Below are 20193 nucleotides of genomic sequence, written 5' to 3' on the forward strand. Positions count from 1 at the left end.
AAATTCCTAGAAACAAATGGGTTACAGGATCCGAGGCAACATGGCTTTACTAAAGGTAAATCGTGCCAAACAAATCTGATTGAATTTTTTGATTGGGTGACCAGAGAATTGGATCAAGAGCATATGCTAGATGTAATTTACTTTGATTTCAGTAAAGCCTTTGACATGGGTCCTCATAGAAGGCTGTTGAACAAACTTGAAGGGCTGAAGTTAAGACCCAAAGTGGTGAACTGGATTAGAAACTGGTTGACGGACAGACGCCAGAGGGTGGAAGTTAATGGAATTCATTTGGGGGAGGGAAAGGTAAGTAGTGGAGTCCCTCAGGGATCGGTGCTGAGGCCGATCTGTTCTCTTTTTTTTTTCCCTAGGCTGATCTTGTTCAATGTGTTTGTGAGCGACATTGCCGAAGGGTTAGAAGGAAAAGCTTGCCTTTTTGCAGATGATACCAAGATTTGTAACAGAGTAGACACCGAGGAAGGATTGAAAAACATGAAAAAGGATCTGCAAAAGTTAGAGGAATGGTCTATCTGGCAACTAAAATTCAGTTCAGAGCAATGCATTTGGGGATTAGAAATAGGAAGGAGCCATATGTGCTGGGAGGTGAGAGGCTGATATGCACGGATGGGGAGAGGGTGATAGTGTCTGAAGATCTAAAGACAAAGAAACAGTGTGACGTGGCAGTGGCTGTTGCCAGAAGGATGCTAGGCTGTATAGAGAAAGGCATAATCAGTAGACGAAAGAAGGTGTTGATGCCCCTGTACAGGTCGATTGTGAGGCCCCACTTGGACTATTGTGTTCACTTTTGGAGACCGTATCTGGCAAAGGACATAAGAAGACTGGAAGTGGTCCAGAGGAAGGCGACGAAAATGGTAGGAGGTTTGTGCCAGAAGACGTATGAGGGGAGACTGGAAGCCCTGAATATGTATACCCTAGAGCAGGGGTGTCCAATGTCGGTCCTCGAGGGCCACAGTCCAGTCGGGTTTTCAGGATTTCCCCAATGAATATGCATTGAAAGCAGTGCATGCAAATAGATCTCATGCATATTCATTGAGGAAATCCTGAAAACCCGACTGGACTGTGGCCCTCGAGGACCGACATTGGACACCCCTGCCCTAGAGGAAAACAGGGACAGGGGAGATATGATTCAGACATTCAAATACTTGAAAGGTATTAACGTAGAAAAAAATATTTTCCAGATAAAGGAAAATGGTAAAAAACCAGAGGACATAATTTCAGGTGCTGGGTGGCAGACTCAAGAATAATGTTAGTAAATTTTTCTTTACGGAAAATGTCTTAAGAAAAAGGGCCATTTAAATTAAATGATTGATTTATGGAGCATGTATGGTTGGGCAGACTGGATGGACCATTCGGGTCTTTATCTGCCATCATTTACTATGTTACGATATTGTATGCCACCTCTTGCATTCTCACCACCTTGTTCCATACTTTGCTGTGTATGTCGAGCCCCAGATATTTCAGCACATCTAAGCCATTTAATATGAAACAGCAAAGCAACCCACCAGGAGCCAGCTGTGTTTTGTGTCCAAGTGAAACTGCTTTGATGGCATTAACAGTACCCTTACTTACCAAGTTCTCCAAAGCATGTGCAAAGCCTGTGGCCATCGGAAAGGCAACTGCATTTTATTAGAAGCCCCGGCTTGTGTGGGTCACTCTCTTTGGTCTCAAGAAGGCACTGATGGAGGTGGTGTGCCCCAGGGAGGGAAGGAGACCAACCGCAGAGACCTCCCTTTATTCTGGATCCTGATGAGACTTGCATTTCCAGCCTGTAAAAATTTGTTTATTGGCATGAAGACTGCTGTAGCAGCTTAGTCAGAATTAGACACAGTAGCTCACCTTCTAAAGGATTTCTTTCTTTCGTGTTTGAGGAAAATGTTTCACTCGTCTGGGTCCAAAACTTTCTGGTAGAACTATTCCAGCTGTGCTCATGCAAGATTTATTTGAGAAAGCATTTCAGTTATGCATGTTGTGGATGGGAGGAAACCCATTCAGTATCATATTAGAAGTGTGGTGTCGCTATTGGCTTTTGATTTGCACATCAGAAAGACTAATAAAATAGAAAGTTTTCTACATTTGGAATGGAACTTACCATATTTTCACGTAGAAAACACGCACAGAGAAAGGGCGGGACCGCCGGAAGAGGAAGCAGCGCAGGCGCAGGACTCACAGAAGGGCCGGGACCGCCAAGAGGAAGCAGCAGGACACCGGTAGGAGCTTCTACATGATGGGGGGGGGGGTCGGGAGGCTGTGGGGGTGCGAGCGGTCCTTCAGGGTGAGGGTGCAGGTGCGTGCGAGTGGTCCTGCGGGGGGGGGGGGGGGGTGAATTGGACGTCGGGTGGGGGGAACTATGTAAAAAAAAAAGTTGTAAAACGTGCTCGTGCGTATAACGCCCAAGGTCATGCACGGTTTGTAAAATCGTGTATAACGCGCACGTTATATGCGTGAAAATACGGTAATGGCTCAGGTTTTCTACCCGACTTACCTGGTTCTTTCTTAAATTTTATTCTAATGATTTTATATAAACAAAGAAGCAATAATTCAAGTTGTAACAAAAAGGGAAAAAAAAAGAAGTAGGAACTATATAATCAAGCACGGCCGCATTAAAGAGGAATTGCTGCCCCACCCTTGAGCTGAGCACATGAGAATTCAGCTTACAAAAAACAAGAAAAAATAGCCAACCGGTCGGAAAAGAAACGGACTTACCTGATTCTCATGTTTCACACATCCGCTCTTTATCGCAGTGTAATCTTCGCCAGTAAGCAAATTTCTCTAGGACAGGGTTGTCTAGCTGTTTTTCGTTTGGGGGCCCCACGTTGCATTTTGTAATGTTCGGAGGACCAAAACCCACGCTGTCGTATTTTCTCGCATGGTTTGTCAAATAGTGACAAAATACAAGGGTCCCTTCCCCAGCCCTCATCCTATCTCGCTCTTTCTCTCATGTATTTCCCCAGCGTTCTTCCAGACTCCAGCCCACCCAGAGCTTTTTCCTGGCCCTCAGAAGCTTGGTAAGTCTTGTGGCATTTACAGCAGGATTCCTGATTCCCCCCCCCCCCCACCACAATACAGCTCTCTGCAAGCTTGAGCCATGTAGTGTTGGAAGTTTGGGTTGGTCTCACAGTTTCATGTCTCGCGAGACATGAAACAGCAATACCATTATTAGCTATATCCTTTCCTTCCCATCTGGTATGTGGCCAGATCAATACTTCTCTGTCTCTCTCTCTCTCTCTCTCAACTTTGGCAGAAGAGTAGGACAGGACCTGAAGCAGGATGTAGTGCCTGATCTTTCGTCGGAAGATAAACACAATCGCAGTTGGTTTTCGTCTGGACTCGCCTTCTTCATGTACAGGCCACTTTATTATGTGTGGCGTTGACAAAACCAGTTTTGCTTGGCCCATGTTATTTCTGCTTTGAGTGCAAAGTCTATTTGAGATAGGGGTATAATGCTCCGCCAACAGGTGAAGTACAGCTCACCTGAACTAAAGAGGCTCAGGACAAAATACATCTCTCTGATTAGTGTGTGTGTATACTGTAGTTGTGATTTATTTTACAGTATGGCAAATGAGTGCCTTACTGACCCGAAGTATTTACAGTGTGTATTCAGACATTATTATTCTTTCTAGAATTTCACAGAATTGACTAAATCGTGCTTTGTAGAGTATGTATAATAATTTTAACAGGCTCTCATGCGCTGTATTTTTTCCAGTTTTAGGTGCTTGTTTGCTATTATCCCCACTTACATGAGCATCATTTATTTATTTATTTATTCAATTTTCTACAGTGGTCTCCCAGGGGAACTCAGAATAGCCTTTTTTTACTGTCTGTCCTGGTGGACTAACAATCTACCTGGGGCAATGGGGGAATTAAGTGACTTGTCCAGGGTCACAAGGAACAGCCGGGGGTTTGAACTTTTAACCACTGTGCCACTCTAGAAATCAGAGTGTAGTAAAAAAAGTGAGCCAAGTATAGGACAATCAAGCCATTGTGACATCACTGAAGAGGTTGGCTCTTAGGCATTGGTGGAATGAGGCATTATGATGTCACAATACCAGCTCTGGTTATCAGAGGTTGAAGCTTTTCACACTATTTATTCAATTTTGTATACCATTCTGAGCTCCCCTGGGAGAATGGTTTACATGGATTTAAGAACATAAGAAATGCCACTGCTGGGTCAGACCAGTGGACCATCATGCCCAGCAGTCCACTCACACGGCAGCCGTTTGGTCAAAGATCAGCGCCCTAACTGAGACTAGCCCTACCTGCGTTCGTTCTGGTTCAGCAGGAACTTGTCTAACTTTGTCTTGAATCCCTGGAGGGTGTTTTCCCCTACGACAGACTCCGGAAGAGCATTCCAGTTTTCTACCACTCTCTGGATGAAGAAGAACTTCCTTACGTTCATACGGAATCTATCCCTTTCCATTTTAGAGAGTGCCCCCTCATTCTCCCTATCTTGGAGAGGGTGAACAACCTGCCCTTATCTACTAAGTCTATCCCTTTCAGTACCTTGAATGTTTCGATCATGTCCCCTCTCAATCTCCTCCGTTCGAGGGAGAAGAGGCCCAGTTTCTCTAATCTTTTGCTGTACAGCAGCTCCTCCGACCCTTTAGCCATCTTAAGTCGCTCTTCTCAAGACCCTTTCGAGTAGTACTGTGTCCTTCATGTACGGCGACCAGTGCTGTACGCAGTACTCCAGGTGAGGGCGCACCATGTATTTTTGCTGCCTGTCCTGGTGAACTCAATCTACCTTGGGCAATATGGGTGGGGGGGGGGGGGAATTAAGTGACTTGCCCAGGGTCACAAGGAGCAGTGTGGGTTTGAACCCACAACCTCAGGGTGCTGAGGCTATAGTTTCAACCACTGCTCCACACTTCCCCCCCAACCCCCCCTAAAGGCTGGTATAAATGCTCTCACAAACTACTGTCTGGTTTGGAAATATTTTTAGAACGTCAACCCTCTCATGGCCCTTTTTGGAGTTGTGCCCAAGATGAATTAGGTGCACAGGTCATGGAATAGCGGCACAGAGCAGATGCACATGTGAGTAGTAATTGGTGCCAATTAGCGCTTGTTAAGGCTAATTGCCACCAATTTAGCCAGTTGTTTTATGTTCATATTTGCTTTCCATACCCAAAATTGCATGCCACTAAATTTGGATGACTTATAATTTGGGGGGTTTATGACATTACCAACAAAACAAAAATTAAAAATCCCTGAATAAAAAGTCCTGTACAGCAGTGGTTCCCAACCTTGTCCTGGAGGACCACCAGGTCAATCGAGTTTTCAGGCTAGCCCCAATGAATATGCATGAAAGAGATTTGCATATAATGTAAGTGACAGGCATGCAAATCTGCATCATGCATATTCATTAGGGCTATCCTGAAAACCCGACTGGCCTGGTGGTCCTCCAGGACAGGATTGGGAACCACTGCTGTACATAATAGAAAACTAAACAAACTGGAATTTTTTTTTTTTTTTTTTTCTCCTTCAAGCCCCTAATAGACATCACAAAAGGGAACAGGTAATGCATTAGACAGGCATCCTGTCTTCTTTTTACAAAAGAAACCTGAATACCCTAGATCGTTCCCCAGCTAGATCTAGAAAATTCAAGTCGTGTGAAAAGATTTTCTTTTGTGTCTCAAGAGCTAGGTCATTGTTTCACTCGGGTTCTAGTGTTATTTAGATCAGTGCCCTCGGGAACTTTCAACCAGTGTTATGTATAATTGTCCTGCCATTTTGCTTCCTCCCCCACTCCCATGTGTTCCTACATCCTTGACATGTTCATTTCATGCATGGATGTGGAATAAGAGCAATTTGTGGGATATGCCTGGGAATCTGTGTGGGTGTTCGTGAATGTTGCTTTGATTGAAATAAGCAGTATAAAGTCCAACTTAATTAGTGTCTCAAGTTTCCAGTGGGTGGAAACAGGCATATGATCAAACAACTCACCTGGAAGAATATAGGTGTGCTTGTTAACGTGCACAGTTATTTTTGCCAGGATTCCTGGAATATTCTTGGCATTAGTAAAGCATGTAAAAGAAATGCTACTTTGTTAAGGGATGCTCAATAATCACAAGCTTAAGAGTACAGAAATAATACAACTCAACTGTGCTGTTCTGGAATTTGGCCAAATAAATCTTTGGAAATTTTGTCTTTCAGGGGTATCCAGATGAGTTAATTTTAAAGAAAATGTTTCCAATACCTGAACACGAGGGTATTTTATTTTCCATAGCTGTGAACGTTTGCTATTTTTACACATTAGCTGAGTGCTTTCCAGCTGGGTGAAAGTCCTGTGTACTTTCATGCATAAAGGTTCCTACTTTATTCCTGGGTTGTAAAATTTTGTATTCTTAAGCTCGTGATTTAATGAGTGTCGCCTGCACCCTCGGTTGGTTGGGACTTAGGATGCTGTTGAAAGTAGCATTTTCTATAAAAGACTCCTACAGTTAAGCACTTAGATCAGGGAGCCTAAGTTAAATTTTTTAATTTGCACCAATAATTGAAAGTGCCATTAAACATTTTTAAAAATTTTAATTTTCCAGTTGGGCACCTACCACTTTGATGTAGGCATCTTAAACCAAGGCGCCTATTGGCACCCACCAGGAAGTAGGTATGGTTAGGGTTGGATTTGGGACAGAGTTTGGGTATGGATTGAGTTAGACGCCGGTATTTTTAGGCCAAGAAAACCCTGGCTTTTACTATACCGGTATATGCGCCTACCAGTGTTTAAGTGAATGCGCTGCTAGGCATGATTCTACAAATGGCGCCTAACTTTGATGGATATGCAGTAGGTGCTGTTTTTCGAGGTGTCTACTGAGTTAGGCGTTGTTTATAGGAATTTGGCCCAATATAGGAGCCAGCCCCATTCCATGTACAGGGGGAGAAAAAACCCCTATTGCCTAAATGAAAAAAGAAAAATCCCTCTAGGCCACCCCCACCCCATCCCTTAGCTCATCTATAGGTCTTTGAGGATAAGAGTTAAGCCCAGTTGCTCCTGTACCCCTCCAGTTCGGTGTTTTAAAATGGCCCTAGTTGACTGGAGGCCAGCACAATTTGAATTATTGGCATATTACAAAATGAAAGAAAAAAAAGTTAGTATACACCTCTAGAGCGCATAACATTCGATCAGTAGAAATGTGCATCGCCTTGATGGGTCAATTTACAAAGGGTGTGCTGCCAATCGCTGGTTCCCTTTGAATGGCCACATTTTGTGAAATTTGTCACACGTGTTTAAGTGACGACACAAGTTACAAAACCAGACACTTGTATAATTGTCACTACTTACACGTTCCAAGCCCCATGTGATGCCATCCTTCTTTTCATCATGTATTTTTATAAAATGTCTCTTCACACTCTATGTACTGTCCAATACATTTTTCCTGCATCCTTGTAGGTATTTTACAAAAAAACTCTGTAAAGTCCTTGATAAAGTACACTTTAAAACCAGTGTCCCGCAAATTTTCTCAAGCTGCAGCACTCTAAAGGTAGTGACTGCAGCTCGAAGCACCCGAAGTGCGCGGGCATAGCCGTGATGATGTCTCACGTATGTGTGGCATCATGTTGACATCCCACGTATGTGCGAAGGCCCTTCAGATGGGCCCCAAGACGCCAGGGGGGGTGCCAGCAGGGAAGAAGGCCAGAGAGGTGCCGGCTGATTGCCTACAGGATGTGCCTCTCGCCATGAGTGCCGGTCCTGGTGCCTCTCCTTCTCCCCAGTGTGCCGTGACACCTGAAATCTAAGGAGGCACACAGTTAGAGATACACTGCTTTAAACTTTGAACATTCTGACCTGGTTGTCTGTTTTCTTCCCTCGATAATGTATGCAAAATCAAGTTTATACTATTATATCACTTACTGAAGACTGACCTAAAAATAGCCTGTTCATGATTGTGCAGACCACGGAAGAGTAAAATTTGAATTCAGCAGTTCCAGGAGCTGTTGTACCAACCACTAATCGCAGTTCCCCCCTGTTCTATGTCCTGTACAAAAATGGAACACAAACATTATACCTCCTTATTTTGTGCTATACTGAAAGGAGCAGCATCCAGCACTGCCCTTTCTGAAAATAAAGTCCACATGTTTTGACTCAAACTGGAAACAAAAATTCCCATAAAAATGAGCGTCGCTACGTTTCTTGAAAAGCAATGTAACCTAGGCATTGATAGGCTGGTTGCACAATGGAGCTTGCACGGGTGATTCATTTTGGAACATCAAATATAGCAAATGTGTGTGTGTGTGTGTGGGGGGGGGGGTTTGTTTTGTTTTGGGTTTTTTTAAACCAGGAGGCTAGTTTCAAGTCGCATAGCTATTACATATGCGGTGCAGGGGAAGCTTAGAAATCACTAGGTGGAAAGTTTGATTTCAGATCACAATGCAGTACAGGAAGTAAACAAACTGGATATGTGCTGAAAAGACCCTTTCAGAACCAACTCTCCCCCTATCCTCAATTGCTGGTTGTTTTGGCTGATGTACTGACAAAGCCAACTTAGAAGTCACACACTTTTTTCTCTCTTTCTCTTTCTCTCTTTCTTCTCTCTCTCTCTTTCTCTCTCTCTCTTTCTTTCTCTCTCTCTTTTTCTCTCTCTCTTTTTCTCTCTCTCTTTTTCTCTCTCTCTCTTTCTCTCTCTCTCTCTCTCTCTTTTTCTCTCTCTCTTTTTCTCTTTCTCTTCTCAAATCAGGTTCTTGAGAACCTCCAGTAGAGTTTCGAAATATGCCCAGTGAATGTTCACCGAGATCTGTTGGTGTGTGGCATATAGTTCTCTAATAACCAGATTAACTTTCATGGTTGTCATTAGCCGGAGAATCAAGACCTGGTGAGGATTTTTCAAGGCTGGTTTTTGGAGCCCTTGGTTTAGAATCAACTCGATACATTTTGTAGTCATACCATGATTTGTCTATTTTTCTCACTTTATGCTAGTGTGGTCTTTCAGTGATTGCCTTCTGTTGCAGCACATAAGGAGAGTGAGAAACCGAGGCCAGCAGGAAAAATCACATATGTAACATTTACATACTCTAAACTATATGGTTTTATGATCTCATAAAAATGCATCTTGGCGTGTAATAGGAAATAACCAATCACAGTTCGAGTCTGTATATCACCATCTGTCCTTTTTAATAGGATCATAGAATGTTTTACCATAGAGGAATTTTTTTGTAATTGCCTATGTCATTAAAAAAAAACTGGATTCTTCCTGTTGGAGCTAAAGGGTTCTGAAAGTTGATTTGTGCTGAGTTCTCTTCTAGAACTATCCATTGTCTGACCATTAATCAGGTCTTACATCAGCAATGCAGAAGTAAAGATCAGCTAGAATTGGCTACTGGGTCCATAGACAAGAGATGGCCTTTGTCATCTATAGTAATCAACCATCTTTCAAAATGTTCTTGTCCAGTGCTTAGAGCTGCTGTCTTAGTACCACAAGGTCATGAGTTCAATCCCAGCCTACTCTCTGTAACCCTGGGCAAGTCTCTTAAACCCTCCATCGCCCCAGGTATCGCACTTAGATGTGAGCCCGCCAGGAGAACACAGCCATAAAATTAATCGCAAAGGCAAAAAAAATTGACTACGACACCACGCTTAGAAAATGCTCATTGGCTCCCTATTGCACACATTATAACATATAAATAATAATAGCTTTATTTATATCCCGTCATACCTTTTCAGTTCAAGACGGTATACAACGAGAACAAGAAGAGATGCTGTAAGGATAACGAGGTTACATCAGTTAGATTTGGAAAGGTGTGGAAGACAGTTGAATGAACGGAGTGATAGGGTAGGAAGAATGAGCATATTAGAAGAGGTAAGAGATGAGCGGAATTGAAGGATCAGATAAATTTGTCAAATAAGTGGGTTTTTATTGATTTTCAGAATGAATGGTAAGATAATAGTGCTATTCAAAACATTAATGTCCAAAGCACCGTTATTTATAAATAAACTCCTTATTCCATATGCACCTTCCTGCTTGCCAAGATCCGTTGACCAACACATATTAAGTATCCCTTCACTCAGTTAACACAAAGTGCAATGACATTTTCTCTGTCACAGTGCCACAACTTTGGAATGCCTCACCGTCCCATATTAGAGAGGAAAAATATCTAAACCAGTTCAAAAGCAAACTCAAAAGCTTCTTATCTGAGGATGCCTTCGATCTTTAGGCAAACTTCATCCTCCATATCTTTCCCTAACCTTTTGTATTTAGTTGTAACATGATAGAAGAACAATGAAGGTAATTCTCCCTTCTTCCCTGTCTGTCAGTGTGTTAGCCTAGTCTGTCTTTTGTAATCCAGTGGTCCCCAACCCTGTCCTGGAGGACCACCAGCCAGTCGGGTTTTGGGGATAACCTTAATGTGCTTGGGACAGATTTGCGTGCCTGATACCTCCATTATATGCAAATCTTTCTCATGCATATTCATTAGGGCTATCCTAAAAACTCAACTGGCTGGTGGTCCTCCAGGACAAGGCTGGGGACCATTGCTGTAATCAATGTGCTTGTACGTTTTAAATTGTACCTATTTTTAATTGTTTGGATATTGCCTAGAAATTTGATAGGTGATTAAATCAAATTTTTAAAAAACGAAAACTTGAGAAGTAGGGAAAATACTTAAGCATACCTGGTCATTATTCAATGTATTAGTACACCACGTTGGATGAATTTCTTCATGAAAAGGCAGTTAGCAAAATCCCAGCAAATGTGACAGTTTTCAGTACCTTCTTTCATGAGCTATTTTCAAACTTGTATGTCGAAAGAATCGTATAGGTTGTGACGTTTCCTTCCAGAAGCTCTTGGACCCTAAACAGAAAGCATGGGGATTGAGGGGTTAATCTGTAGGGTTGTAATTATTCTTTCCTGAACATCTTGCAAGGCAGATTGGATTTCTTTCTGTCATGCATTATCCATAATAATAAAAGGCTAAGCACGCATGTGCTTTTCAAAGATCGTGATTTCTGGTGGCGTGAGGTGTGCTTCTGTGTCACACCTCACGGCGCCTGCGCTAGCTGGAGGGGCGTGTTCCAGAGACTCCTCCCTCCCGCTGCTCTTCAAAGCGGCCTGCTGAGGTTCGCCAGCCGCTGTAGCGAACCTCGCAGGCCGCTCTCCACCTTCCCGATGCAGAAAAAAAAGCAAATCCAGGTAGGACGGAGGCTGCGATCGGCAGTGACTGCTGCTACTCCTCCAGCCACCTAGCTCCTCTCCGCCGGCCCCGGCCGGCAGCCCCCTCCACCCCGTCCTGATCACGAGGGAGACCGTGCAAAGGGAAATGCAAGGGGAAAGGGAGGAAGCGTCTCTAGCACCCGTTAATGTAACGGGCTTAAAGAGCTAGTGTTCCTATAACCCAGAATTATTATGGGCTGTCTCCTATTCTGTGCTTAAATTCAATAAATCGAGCATATGCAGGGTAATTCTATAAAGGGGCACCTATTTCTAAGTGCAAAGAATGCGCCTATTTGAAGCTTGTGCCATAAGTATGCACCTACCTTTCTTTATAGAATATTAGTGTCAATAAACCAAATATGTGCCTATATTTTAGGCATGAGCAGTACACCTGTCATGAAGACTCACGTCTAGATCGTGAAAGCCTGTGGTTCTTAAAGCTATCCTGGGAGACCCCCCAGTCAGTCAGGTTTTTAAGATATCCCTATTGAATATACATGAGGCAGATCTGCATGCCTGTTACCTTGGTTATATACAAATTTGTCTCATGCATATTCATTAAGGATATATTAAAAACCCAATTGGCTAGGGGTCCTCCAGAACAGGTTTAAGAACCACTGGGTTATAGCATTTTTATAATCTATGCACACCTGCAAAGTTCAAGTAATTTATTGGTTCAGTGATGTAGCCATAGGAGTGGGGAACCTGGGCCCTCTATTAGGGGCTCTACCCCCTCCAAAATAGCAACTCTTTCACTTACCTACTTTGCAGGCCCAGTATCGATCTCTGCAGCTGTTTGCTCCCCCCCTCCCCCCAGCAGTTGGTCCTCCAGTTCTAGCATATGACTGGCAGAGGCAGTGAAACAAACTGTGGCCAGTCCTGCTGAGGCCTTTCCTCTGTTGTATCTGTCCACAGGAAGTTACATCACAGGAGGCAGGACGTGACTGAAGAAAGGTCCCAGCAGCAGTCTGTTTCACTGCCTCTGCCAGTCATATATCAAGGCTGGAGAACCAATCGGGGATGAGCAGAGAGATGCCAGGCGCACATAGGGGGGGGGGCACCAGCAAGTTGCAGCAGAGATAGATGCTGGACCTGCATGGGGAGGGGCAGAAATGAAATGCATGCCCCCTCCAAATGGACTGCTGACTTTGCCCCTGGTGCATACTTACAGAATAGCGCAGCCGAAAGCCACATATCTAGTCACATATGCTTATAAAGGACTAGAATACCGGCATTTATGAGCATTCTTGTTTTGTAAATCCAGACAGCTCCTTATAGAATTATCTCCATGCTGTTTGAGATGTGGGGCCCAGGGTGCTAGGCCTGATATCGAGAGAGACATTGTTACAGAATAGAGAATGACACGGTGACAAAATTCATCACCATTCACGTCCCTGCAGATAACCGCGGGAAATAATCCCATGTCATTTTCTAGTGTCTATTTCAACCTCAGTCCTTCTACACCAGCATTCTTCAAAGCAAAGCTTGTGGGTCAGTGGTTGTGGCCATTCATACTCTGATTCTTATGTGAACCAAGGATAATGAAGCCATTGTGATATCACTGATGTGATTGGTTCTTAGGCACTGGTGGAATGAGGCATTATGACATCACAATATCTGCTCTGGATACCAGAGACTGTCATTCTCAACCTCAGTCCTTCTACACCAGCATTCTTCAAAGCAAAGCTTGCGGGTCACTGGTTGTGCACAATTATACTCTGATTCTTCCCTCTCTCTTTAAAGAATGACATGAAGATGGTTTCCCGCGGTTATCCGCGGGGACGGGAACAGTGATGAATTTTGTCACCATGTCATTCTCTATTACAGAGGGTCCATTCTAAGCAGTGCAGAGCACACAGCTGCCTTGTACTTAATCAGGATTGAGATTTAGTAGAACTATTTTTTTCTTTGAATTGCAACAATTAGATTCTTTGATAAAGTGAGAGGTTTGGGGGTCATAAGAGCCTGGTAGGTTGACTGTCAAGATCTTCTAGCCCACTGGGTTTTTGTATCAGACATGGGTCATTTCTCTGAGAGGTGAATCGGTTTGGTTTGTTCTTCAGAAAGGGAGTACTTGTACTGTTTGTCAGTTGTTTACTTCGGTTTTTCAATGCCAAGATCTGCCATAAATATAAAAAAGTTAGTAGCGCTAGTTAATGTTTAGACAGAAAAGCAACTGGGCCAATGTGGTGATTCCTTGACTGTTTATTGCCTTTTCAATAAAAAAAAGATTTCACATAAACATGTGATAAAAAAAAAAAAAGCACTGGCCTTCAAAGTATTCTTTCACAACTATACAATAAATAAATGTGATAGAGCAAGCTAGTTGTGTGGAGTTGGGAGAAGGTTTGACCCAGCAGCCGTCTAGTTCTCCTTTTCATTCCAGCTTAACCAAAAGTCTTCAATCGCATCTACCTGGATTTTTTTCCCACTACTGTAATAGATTTACCCTCCCACTGGTCATTTGCATAGAGGCTCCCATGCTGGGAGTCCGGGCACAGGGCTCCAAAAGATTGCAAATCACAACACCCCCCTCCCCCCCCATCCTGCCAAGGACTGTGAACGCTGCCTCTAGGGCATTCCTAACCCTGGCTGACCTAGGATTCAGTAGACCTGATCCAAGAATTGAACTAAGGACCTGACACATGTTAAGCACAATGTTAGCCACTGGGCCGGCTCATCAAGCTCGGATTTGGAAAGGTATATAATTAAATCTCAAATCCAAAGCAAACTAGAATTTAGCTAAAAGTACAAAAAAAAATGGGCCTTTGGTATAGACCAGTGGTTCCCAACTCTTTCCTGAAGGACCACTAGGCCAATCGGGTTTTCAGGATACATGGATGCATGGAGCAGATTTGCATGCCTCTCGCATCCATTATATGCAAATTCATTAGGGCTAGCCTGAAAACCCGATTGGCCTGGTGGTCCTCCAGGACAGGGTTGGGAACCACTGCCCTACATTACTTTAAACATATTGTCAGTGGTCCCCAACCCTGTCCTGGAGGACCACCAGGCCAATCGGGTTTTCAGGATTGCCCTAATGAAGATGCATGGAGCAGATTTGCATGCCTCTCGCTTCCATTATATGCAAATTCATTAGGGCTGGCCTGAAAACCCGATTGGCCTGGTGGTCCTCCAGGACAGTGTTGGGAACCACTGGTATAGACGCCTACATTGAGGTGGTAGATGCCTACCATTAAATTAAATAATTTTTAATTGATTTTTAATGGTGCTTTCAATTATCAACACTGAATTAAGCTAATTAAAAAATTAAGCAGCTAGAGCGGTTAGGCACGCCGATCTAAGTACCTAACTGTAGGCATCTTTTATAGAACCAGGATCTATGTGCGGAAGGTAACATAGGCTCCTAAGCCCTGTTACTTATTACCCCTGTTAATTATTATAATTGACTCTAATGGGAAGGGTCAATAAAAGGCAGCTCAGAGGTAAGAGTCTTGATATGAGATTGGGAGGCAGGAGGATCAGAGGCACCCAAAAAAGCACTGGATACATGCTGTCAGTGGCATGGTGAGAGGTGCCCAGGGCGGTGGCGTCACTCCTGCCGCATGTGCCACTTCCCTTCCCCTGTACCTCTAAAGTTCCTGGTGTGAACAGCAACCCTCCAAGTTGCTGCCAAGCCAGCATTGGCTCTTCCTTTGACGTCACTTCCTAGGCATGGGTTCAGGAAGTGACATCAGAGGAAGAGCCCCACTGGTGCGACAGGAGGTTGGGGGTTGCTGCTCAAGCCAGGAATGTTACAGAGGTACGGGGGAAGGGAAGCGGAGGGGGCAGAGAGCAGCACAGGTGCCTGCGCCCTCACCATGATGGTGCCCAGGGCGGATCGCCCTCACCCCTTACTGCGCCACTACATGTTGTGATTTTACCAGTAGTGACGGAACTCAAACATGCTTGGGATGGATTTGGAGAGCAATGGTGATGGCCAGAGACCGAGTGGCACAGTAGGCAAACTGTGAGAGCCAGAGGCTTCTTTCTGACCAGCAATTACTGCTATCAAAAAAATGTGTTTGGGAGAGAGTGGGGGTTGACTTTTTGATTTATAGTGTTCACGATACTATATGTAGCAGGAGTTTTTAATTAAAAGGGTTTGGGAACCAAATATAACTGGTCAATGAAATGCTTGCAGCCCTTACCTAAACCAAGTGTTCACTAGTGACTACTGACAGCTATATATGTTACTGTTTGTTGCTAATAGGTCACTAAATGCTAAAACTGCAGTAGTAATAGGGTGGATAAAAATCGGTGATTTAAAAAAAATTTTAATTGGATTTTTTTTAAAGGAAAAATCTATCTAAAATTAGCGTTCTGTTTAAGATACATTATAATCCAAAATTTATTCATCATGAAATAAGGATTAGTTTTTACTTATGTAGTGTGAGGCTGTATATTCATGCAATGTTTAAATTTTTTGGTTAGTGAATTCAATTCATCTATCCATAATGTCATGGGTATGATTTAAATCAAGTCTTTCTGACTAGTGATTTGTAATTTAAATCAAATCCACCCTAAGTAGTACACAGTTATACTACCAAGAACTCTCTTCACTCTGTCCAAACTTGATTCATTTCTAAAAAAAAAAAAAAAAATCGAACTTACCGATTCAGTAAGTCCTGACGCCTGACATACCTGTGGGCCTCCTAAAGCAGTATTTCTAAAGTCGGTCCTGGAGTACCCCCTTGCCAGTCAGGTTTTCAGGATATCCACAATGAATATGCATGAAAGTTTGCATATAATGGAGGCAGTGTATGCAAATTAAGTTTATGCATATTCATTGTGGATATCCTGGCAAGGGGTTACTCCAGGACCGACCCTGAGAAACACTGTCTTAAAGTAGCAGCAGCGGAGACGGTGACCAGCGAGGCAGAGGCAGCCTGGTGAACAGCTTCTGCTCTGCCCTGTCGGGGCCTTCCCTCTGCCGCGCCACTGATGATGCTACTGATGAGGCGGCAAAGGGCAGCCCTGGTGGGCAGGCTTTGAGAAGTCTGTTCACCACGCTGCCTCAGCCAAGCCAGTCACCGCCACCATTGCTGCTACTTTAGGAGGCCCGAAGGAGAGTGGAAGGTCGGTCGGGAAGTGCTTTACAGTGGGATGGGAGGGATGAAAAGCTGCTGCAGAGGGGGTTAGGAGGGATGGGAAGCTTCTGCACATGGTGGGGGGAGGGAGGAGAAAAGAGAAGTAACATTGGTGGAGATGGGATGGAGGAGAGATGCAACAGAAGTAGAAAAGGGTGAGAGGGAGATATCCTGCATATGATGGAGGAGAAGGAGACATGCTTGAAGAAAGAGGGAGAAATGTTGGACATGGGGTAGAGAGCAGAGAGACATGGTACAAGGGGAGAAAGAAATGGTGCACATGATAATGGAGGAGAGGAAGGGAGAGATGCTGCATGGAGGGGAATAGAGTGGTTGGATCCAGGGTAGAGGGCAGGGAGTGAGAGAGATGGTAGACAGTGGGAAAGAAACAGAAATGTTGAATATGGCAATGGAAGAGAAGGTACAGAGACGAAAGATGGTGAGCAAGGAGAAAGAAGAAAATGTCAAATGGGCAGGAGACCCTGGCGAGCAAGTTGACAGAAGACAAACAGAAACCAGAGCCTGGGACCAACATAATTTGAATAATAAAATGACCAGACAATAAAAGGTACAAAAAAGAATTATTTCTGGATTTGAAATGTGTATCTTGCTAGAGCTGGTGCTAGACAGCGAGAGTGAGCTAGGACCTAACAGAGAGGAAAAGTTTATTTTGTTTACACTACGGCATCAGCATAGGGCTGGAGAGGGCAAAGGGGGCTGGGATGGGTGAAGAGGCTACAAAATAAACTCTCCAGGACATTTTGGAAAAAAACCCAAAACAAACCCAGCCTATTGGGCGGGAAAAGTGAATTGAATCAAAAAATCATTCAATAGGCCAAATCGAATTGAAAGTTTTCCCTGAATTGGGCAGCAGTACTCCACACTCCATTTGACCTCTTCTCCCCCATCCCACCCCCCAGGCACCAGTGGTTATGAACCTTGATAGCTAGGATGCAAAGAAAGTTCTTCAGTGTCAATCAAGAGCTCTTTAAAATTCTTTGGAGTTGATAGTCGGCCACGGCAGGTTGTCTTGTTTTTACTCTCTGCCAGCGTTATTCCTAGATATTTAATGCCAAGCCATGTCTAGGGCCTCGATACTATCTGGGTTTTTATGGCATGGCAGATGATAGGTTGTATCAAGAGAAGCTTCGTCAACAGGAAGCCTGAAGTCATGATGCCATTGTACAGAGCCATGGTGAGACCTCATCTGGAATACTGTGCAATTCTGGAGGCCACATTACCGTAAAGATGTGCTCAGAATTGAATCAGTTCAGCGGATGGCCACCAGGATGGTCTCGGCAAAAGGGTCTCTTGTACGAAGAAAGACTGAACAAATTGCAGCTCTACACTCTCGAAGAGTGTAGGGAGAGGGGAGACATGATTGAGACATTTAAGTACATCATGGGATGGGTCGAGGTGGAAGATGATATCTTTCTTCTCAAGGGACCCTCGACCACAAGAGGACATCCGCTCAAACTCGGGGGAGGGAAGTTTCGTGGAGACGCCAGGAAGTACTTCTTCACGGAGAGAGTGATTGAGCATTGGAACAAGCTTCCAGTGCAGGTGATCGAGGCACGCAGCATCCCAGACTTCAAGAATAAATGGGATACCTATGTGGGATCCCTACGAGGGTCATGCCAAGGAATAGGGTCACTAGGGTATAGACTTGAAAGAGCGGGTCAGTAGAGTGGCAGTATAATTACAATTATACTTAAGGGGGTCAGTAGACTTAAAAGGGTGGGTCAATAGTGTGGGCAGACTTGATGGGCTATAGCCCTTATCTGCCGTCATCTTTCTATGTTTCTATGTCTTATGCCGTTAACCACAATATTCCTCACTTAACCACATAAGAGACACTGCAAAAAGATAGGACTGAGTTTCATGTGATCCAGTGTAACTGCTAAACTTAGGTAGTTAACCCCCTCCCACCCCCTTTTTTTCACAAAACTGTAGCGGTAACAGCTGTGACGCTCATAGACTTCCTCTGAGCATTGGAGCTGTTACCGCCTCAGCCAGTGCTAAAAACCATACTACAATTTTGTAAAAAGGGTGGGGGCATATATTAAGTGATAAATATTGACACTTAACAGCATAGGCGTCGACACCACCCCAGACCACTCACGAAATAACCAGCTTTGAGTTTTGCAGTCTGTGATAATATTCCGTGAAATTAACTGCTTAAATGCCGGTGAATATCAGCAGATGGCCCTGAACATTTCCAGCTGGTTAAATATCAAACTCCCTTATTTTTTTTTTTTTTTCACTACAGTGTTAAACTTCCTCCCATCCTTCCACATGTTTAAAAAACACGTTGCACACTGAAGAGCTGATTCCATAAAAGAACAAGAGCCTGCAGAACAAAACAATATTTCTGTGGTTATTGAACGTCACAAAAGGGAAGTCTGTTCTTTCATATGATGCCAAACTGTTTTTGCTGCACAAGCATCTGTGTTGAAAGGTACATCGGCTCAGAGACAGCTTAGCAGCAGATGTTCGCTCATCTGGAGATATCTAGATCTTCTCTTTCGTGACAGTAGACCTTTTGCTTTGTGAGATCAAACTGAGCTTTCAAGGGTTTTCTAACTCACATGCACTGCGTGAGTAAATTAATCTTGGCATTGTTAATAAGAGCAACTCGTGGGAACCTGGGTTATTTAAAAAAAAAAAAAAAGACATCGCTGGCTGGGACTTTTTTTCTTGCAGGGTGGTATTAAATGGAGCCTGTCCTTTTAAAAAAAAAAAAAAGTATTTCCTCTCCCTTTTTCCTTTTTATCTTTTGATAGCTGTTACCCAAAACTACAAGAAGTGTGAGAAATTAGCCCTCTTAACTGGAAAGTGATTTCTCCCTTCTGTGATGCTTGGGTTTGGAGGTAGATAAGACCTACTATGATTTTGTTTTGCACACGGTTTTGGAAGGACCATAACTCCTAATTTAAAAAAAAAAAAAAAAAAAATCTTAATTTTATTCCACAGGGGGCGAGAGTTTCTGGTGGATTTGAACTTTATGAGCATATACGAAAGTGCTGAGTTTGACCAAATTCGGAGGTTGTCTACTGTTTCCTGTACCAGCTCCAACTCCAACTACCACACAGTCTGGAAATACTTCTGCAGGGACCACTTTGGCTGGAGGGAATATTCTGAGGTATTTAAATGTTTCCATTATTTATTTATTTATTTTTTATTAAAACATTTATCGACCGCCTATTCCTAGGTGGCATTACAAAAGTAACATTCACAGAACGGAACAAACAAGACTTATACAAACATCTCAAATTACAGATCATTCCATGTAAACAGTGGGTTCACAAATCCTCACATTATACTCATCCTAAAACCAGCATTGAGCAAAACATCTTTTATTAGAATGCTTCTATAAAAAGTGTAGTTTCAAGCATTTTTGTAAACTTCTGAATATCAGATAGAGCCCTTTGCAGTTCAGCTAATTTGTTCCACAGCGTTACTCCTGTGATGGAAATAGCAGAAGCTCTCGTATTGTATTCTCGTAATGTATTTTTGAGAAGTCCATCAGTGACAATTGTATTGTGCCCTCGGATCACAAAGCTCTGAGTGGTCGGTAGATAGCCATAATTTGTGATAGATAGCAAGGAGAATCTCATGGTAAATGACTGTAAACCAAAGTTGTTGTTTTTTTTGTAAATCATTTTTATTTGTATGCCCTTTGTTCCTCTGTTTGACTTCAATAAAAATGATTTACAAACCCAAAGTTAATGTCTTGAAAATAATGTGATCGCATAGGTAGCCAGTGCAGTTTCTTCAGCCAAGGTGTTGTGTTCAAATTTTCTAACCCCACAAATTAACCTTGTGGCAGCATTTTTGGATCATTTGTAATGCTTTACACTGTACACTTCTCCCTCCGTATTTGCGAATTCCGTATCTATGGATTCGCTTATTCGCGGTTTTAAACAACAACAAAAAAAATCACTTTC

At 43.3% G+C, this 20193-nt stretch overlaps 1 protein-coding gene across 1 annotated transcript in view; it reads left to right on the forward strand.

The window, feature by feature from the left end:
* TIPARP (TCDD inducible poly(ADP-ribose) polymerase) overlaps nt 1–20193 on the forward strand; it is a 93692-nt gene that overhangs the window by 45684 nt on the left and 27815 nt on the right. Inside the window, exon 3 of the mRNA XM_033958188.1 lies at nt 19220–19388. Coding sequence (XP_033814079.1) covers nt 19220–19388 — 169 coding nt within the window. The remainder of the gene's footprint in view (nt 1–19219; nt 19389–20193) is intronic.

The sequence above is a fragment of the Geotrypetes seraphini genome, chromosome 9 (genome assembly GCF_902459505.1).
Source record: "Geotrypetes seraphini chromosome 9, aGeoSer1.1, whole genome shotgun sequence".
In the NCBI taxonomy this organism is placed as follows: Eukaryota; Metazoa; Chordata; class Amphibia; order Gymnophiona; family Dermophiidae; genus Geotrypetes; species Geotrypetes seraphini.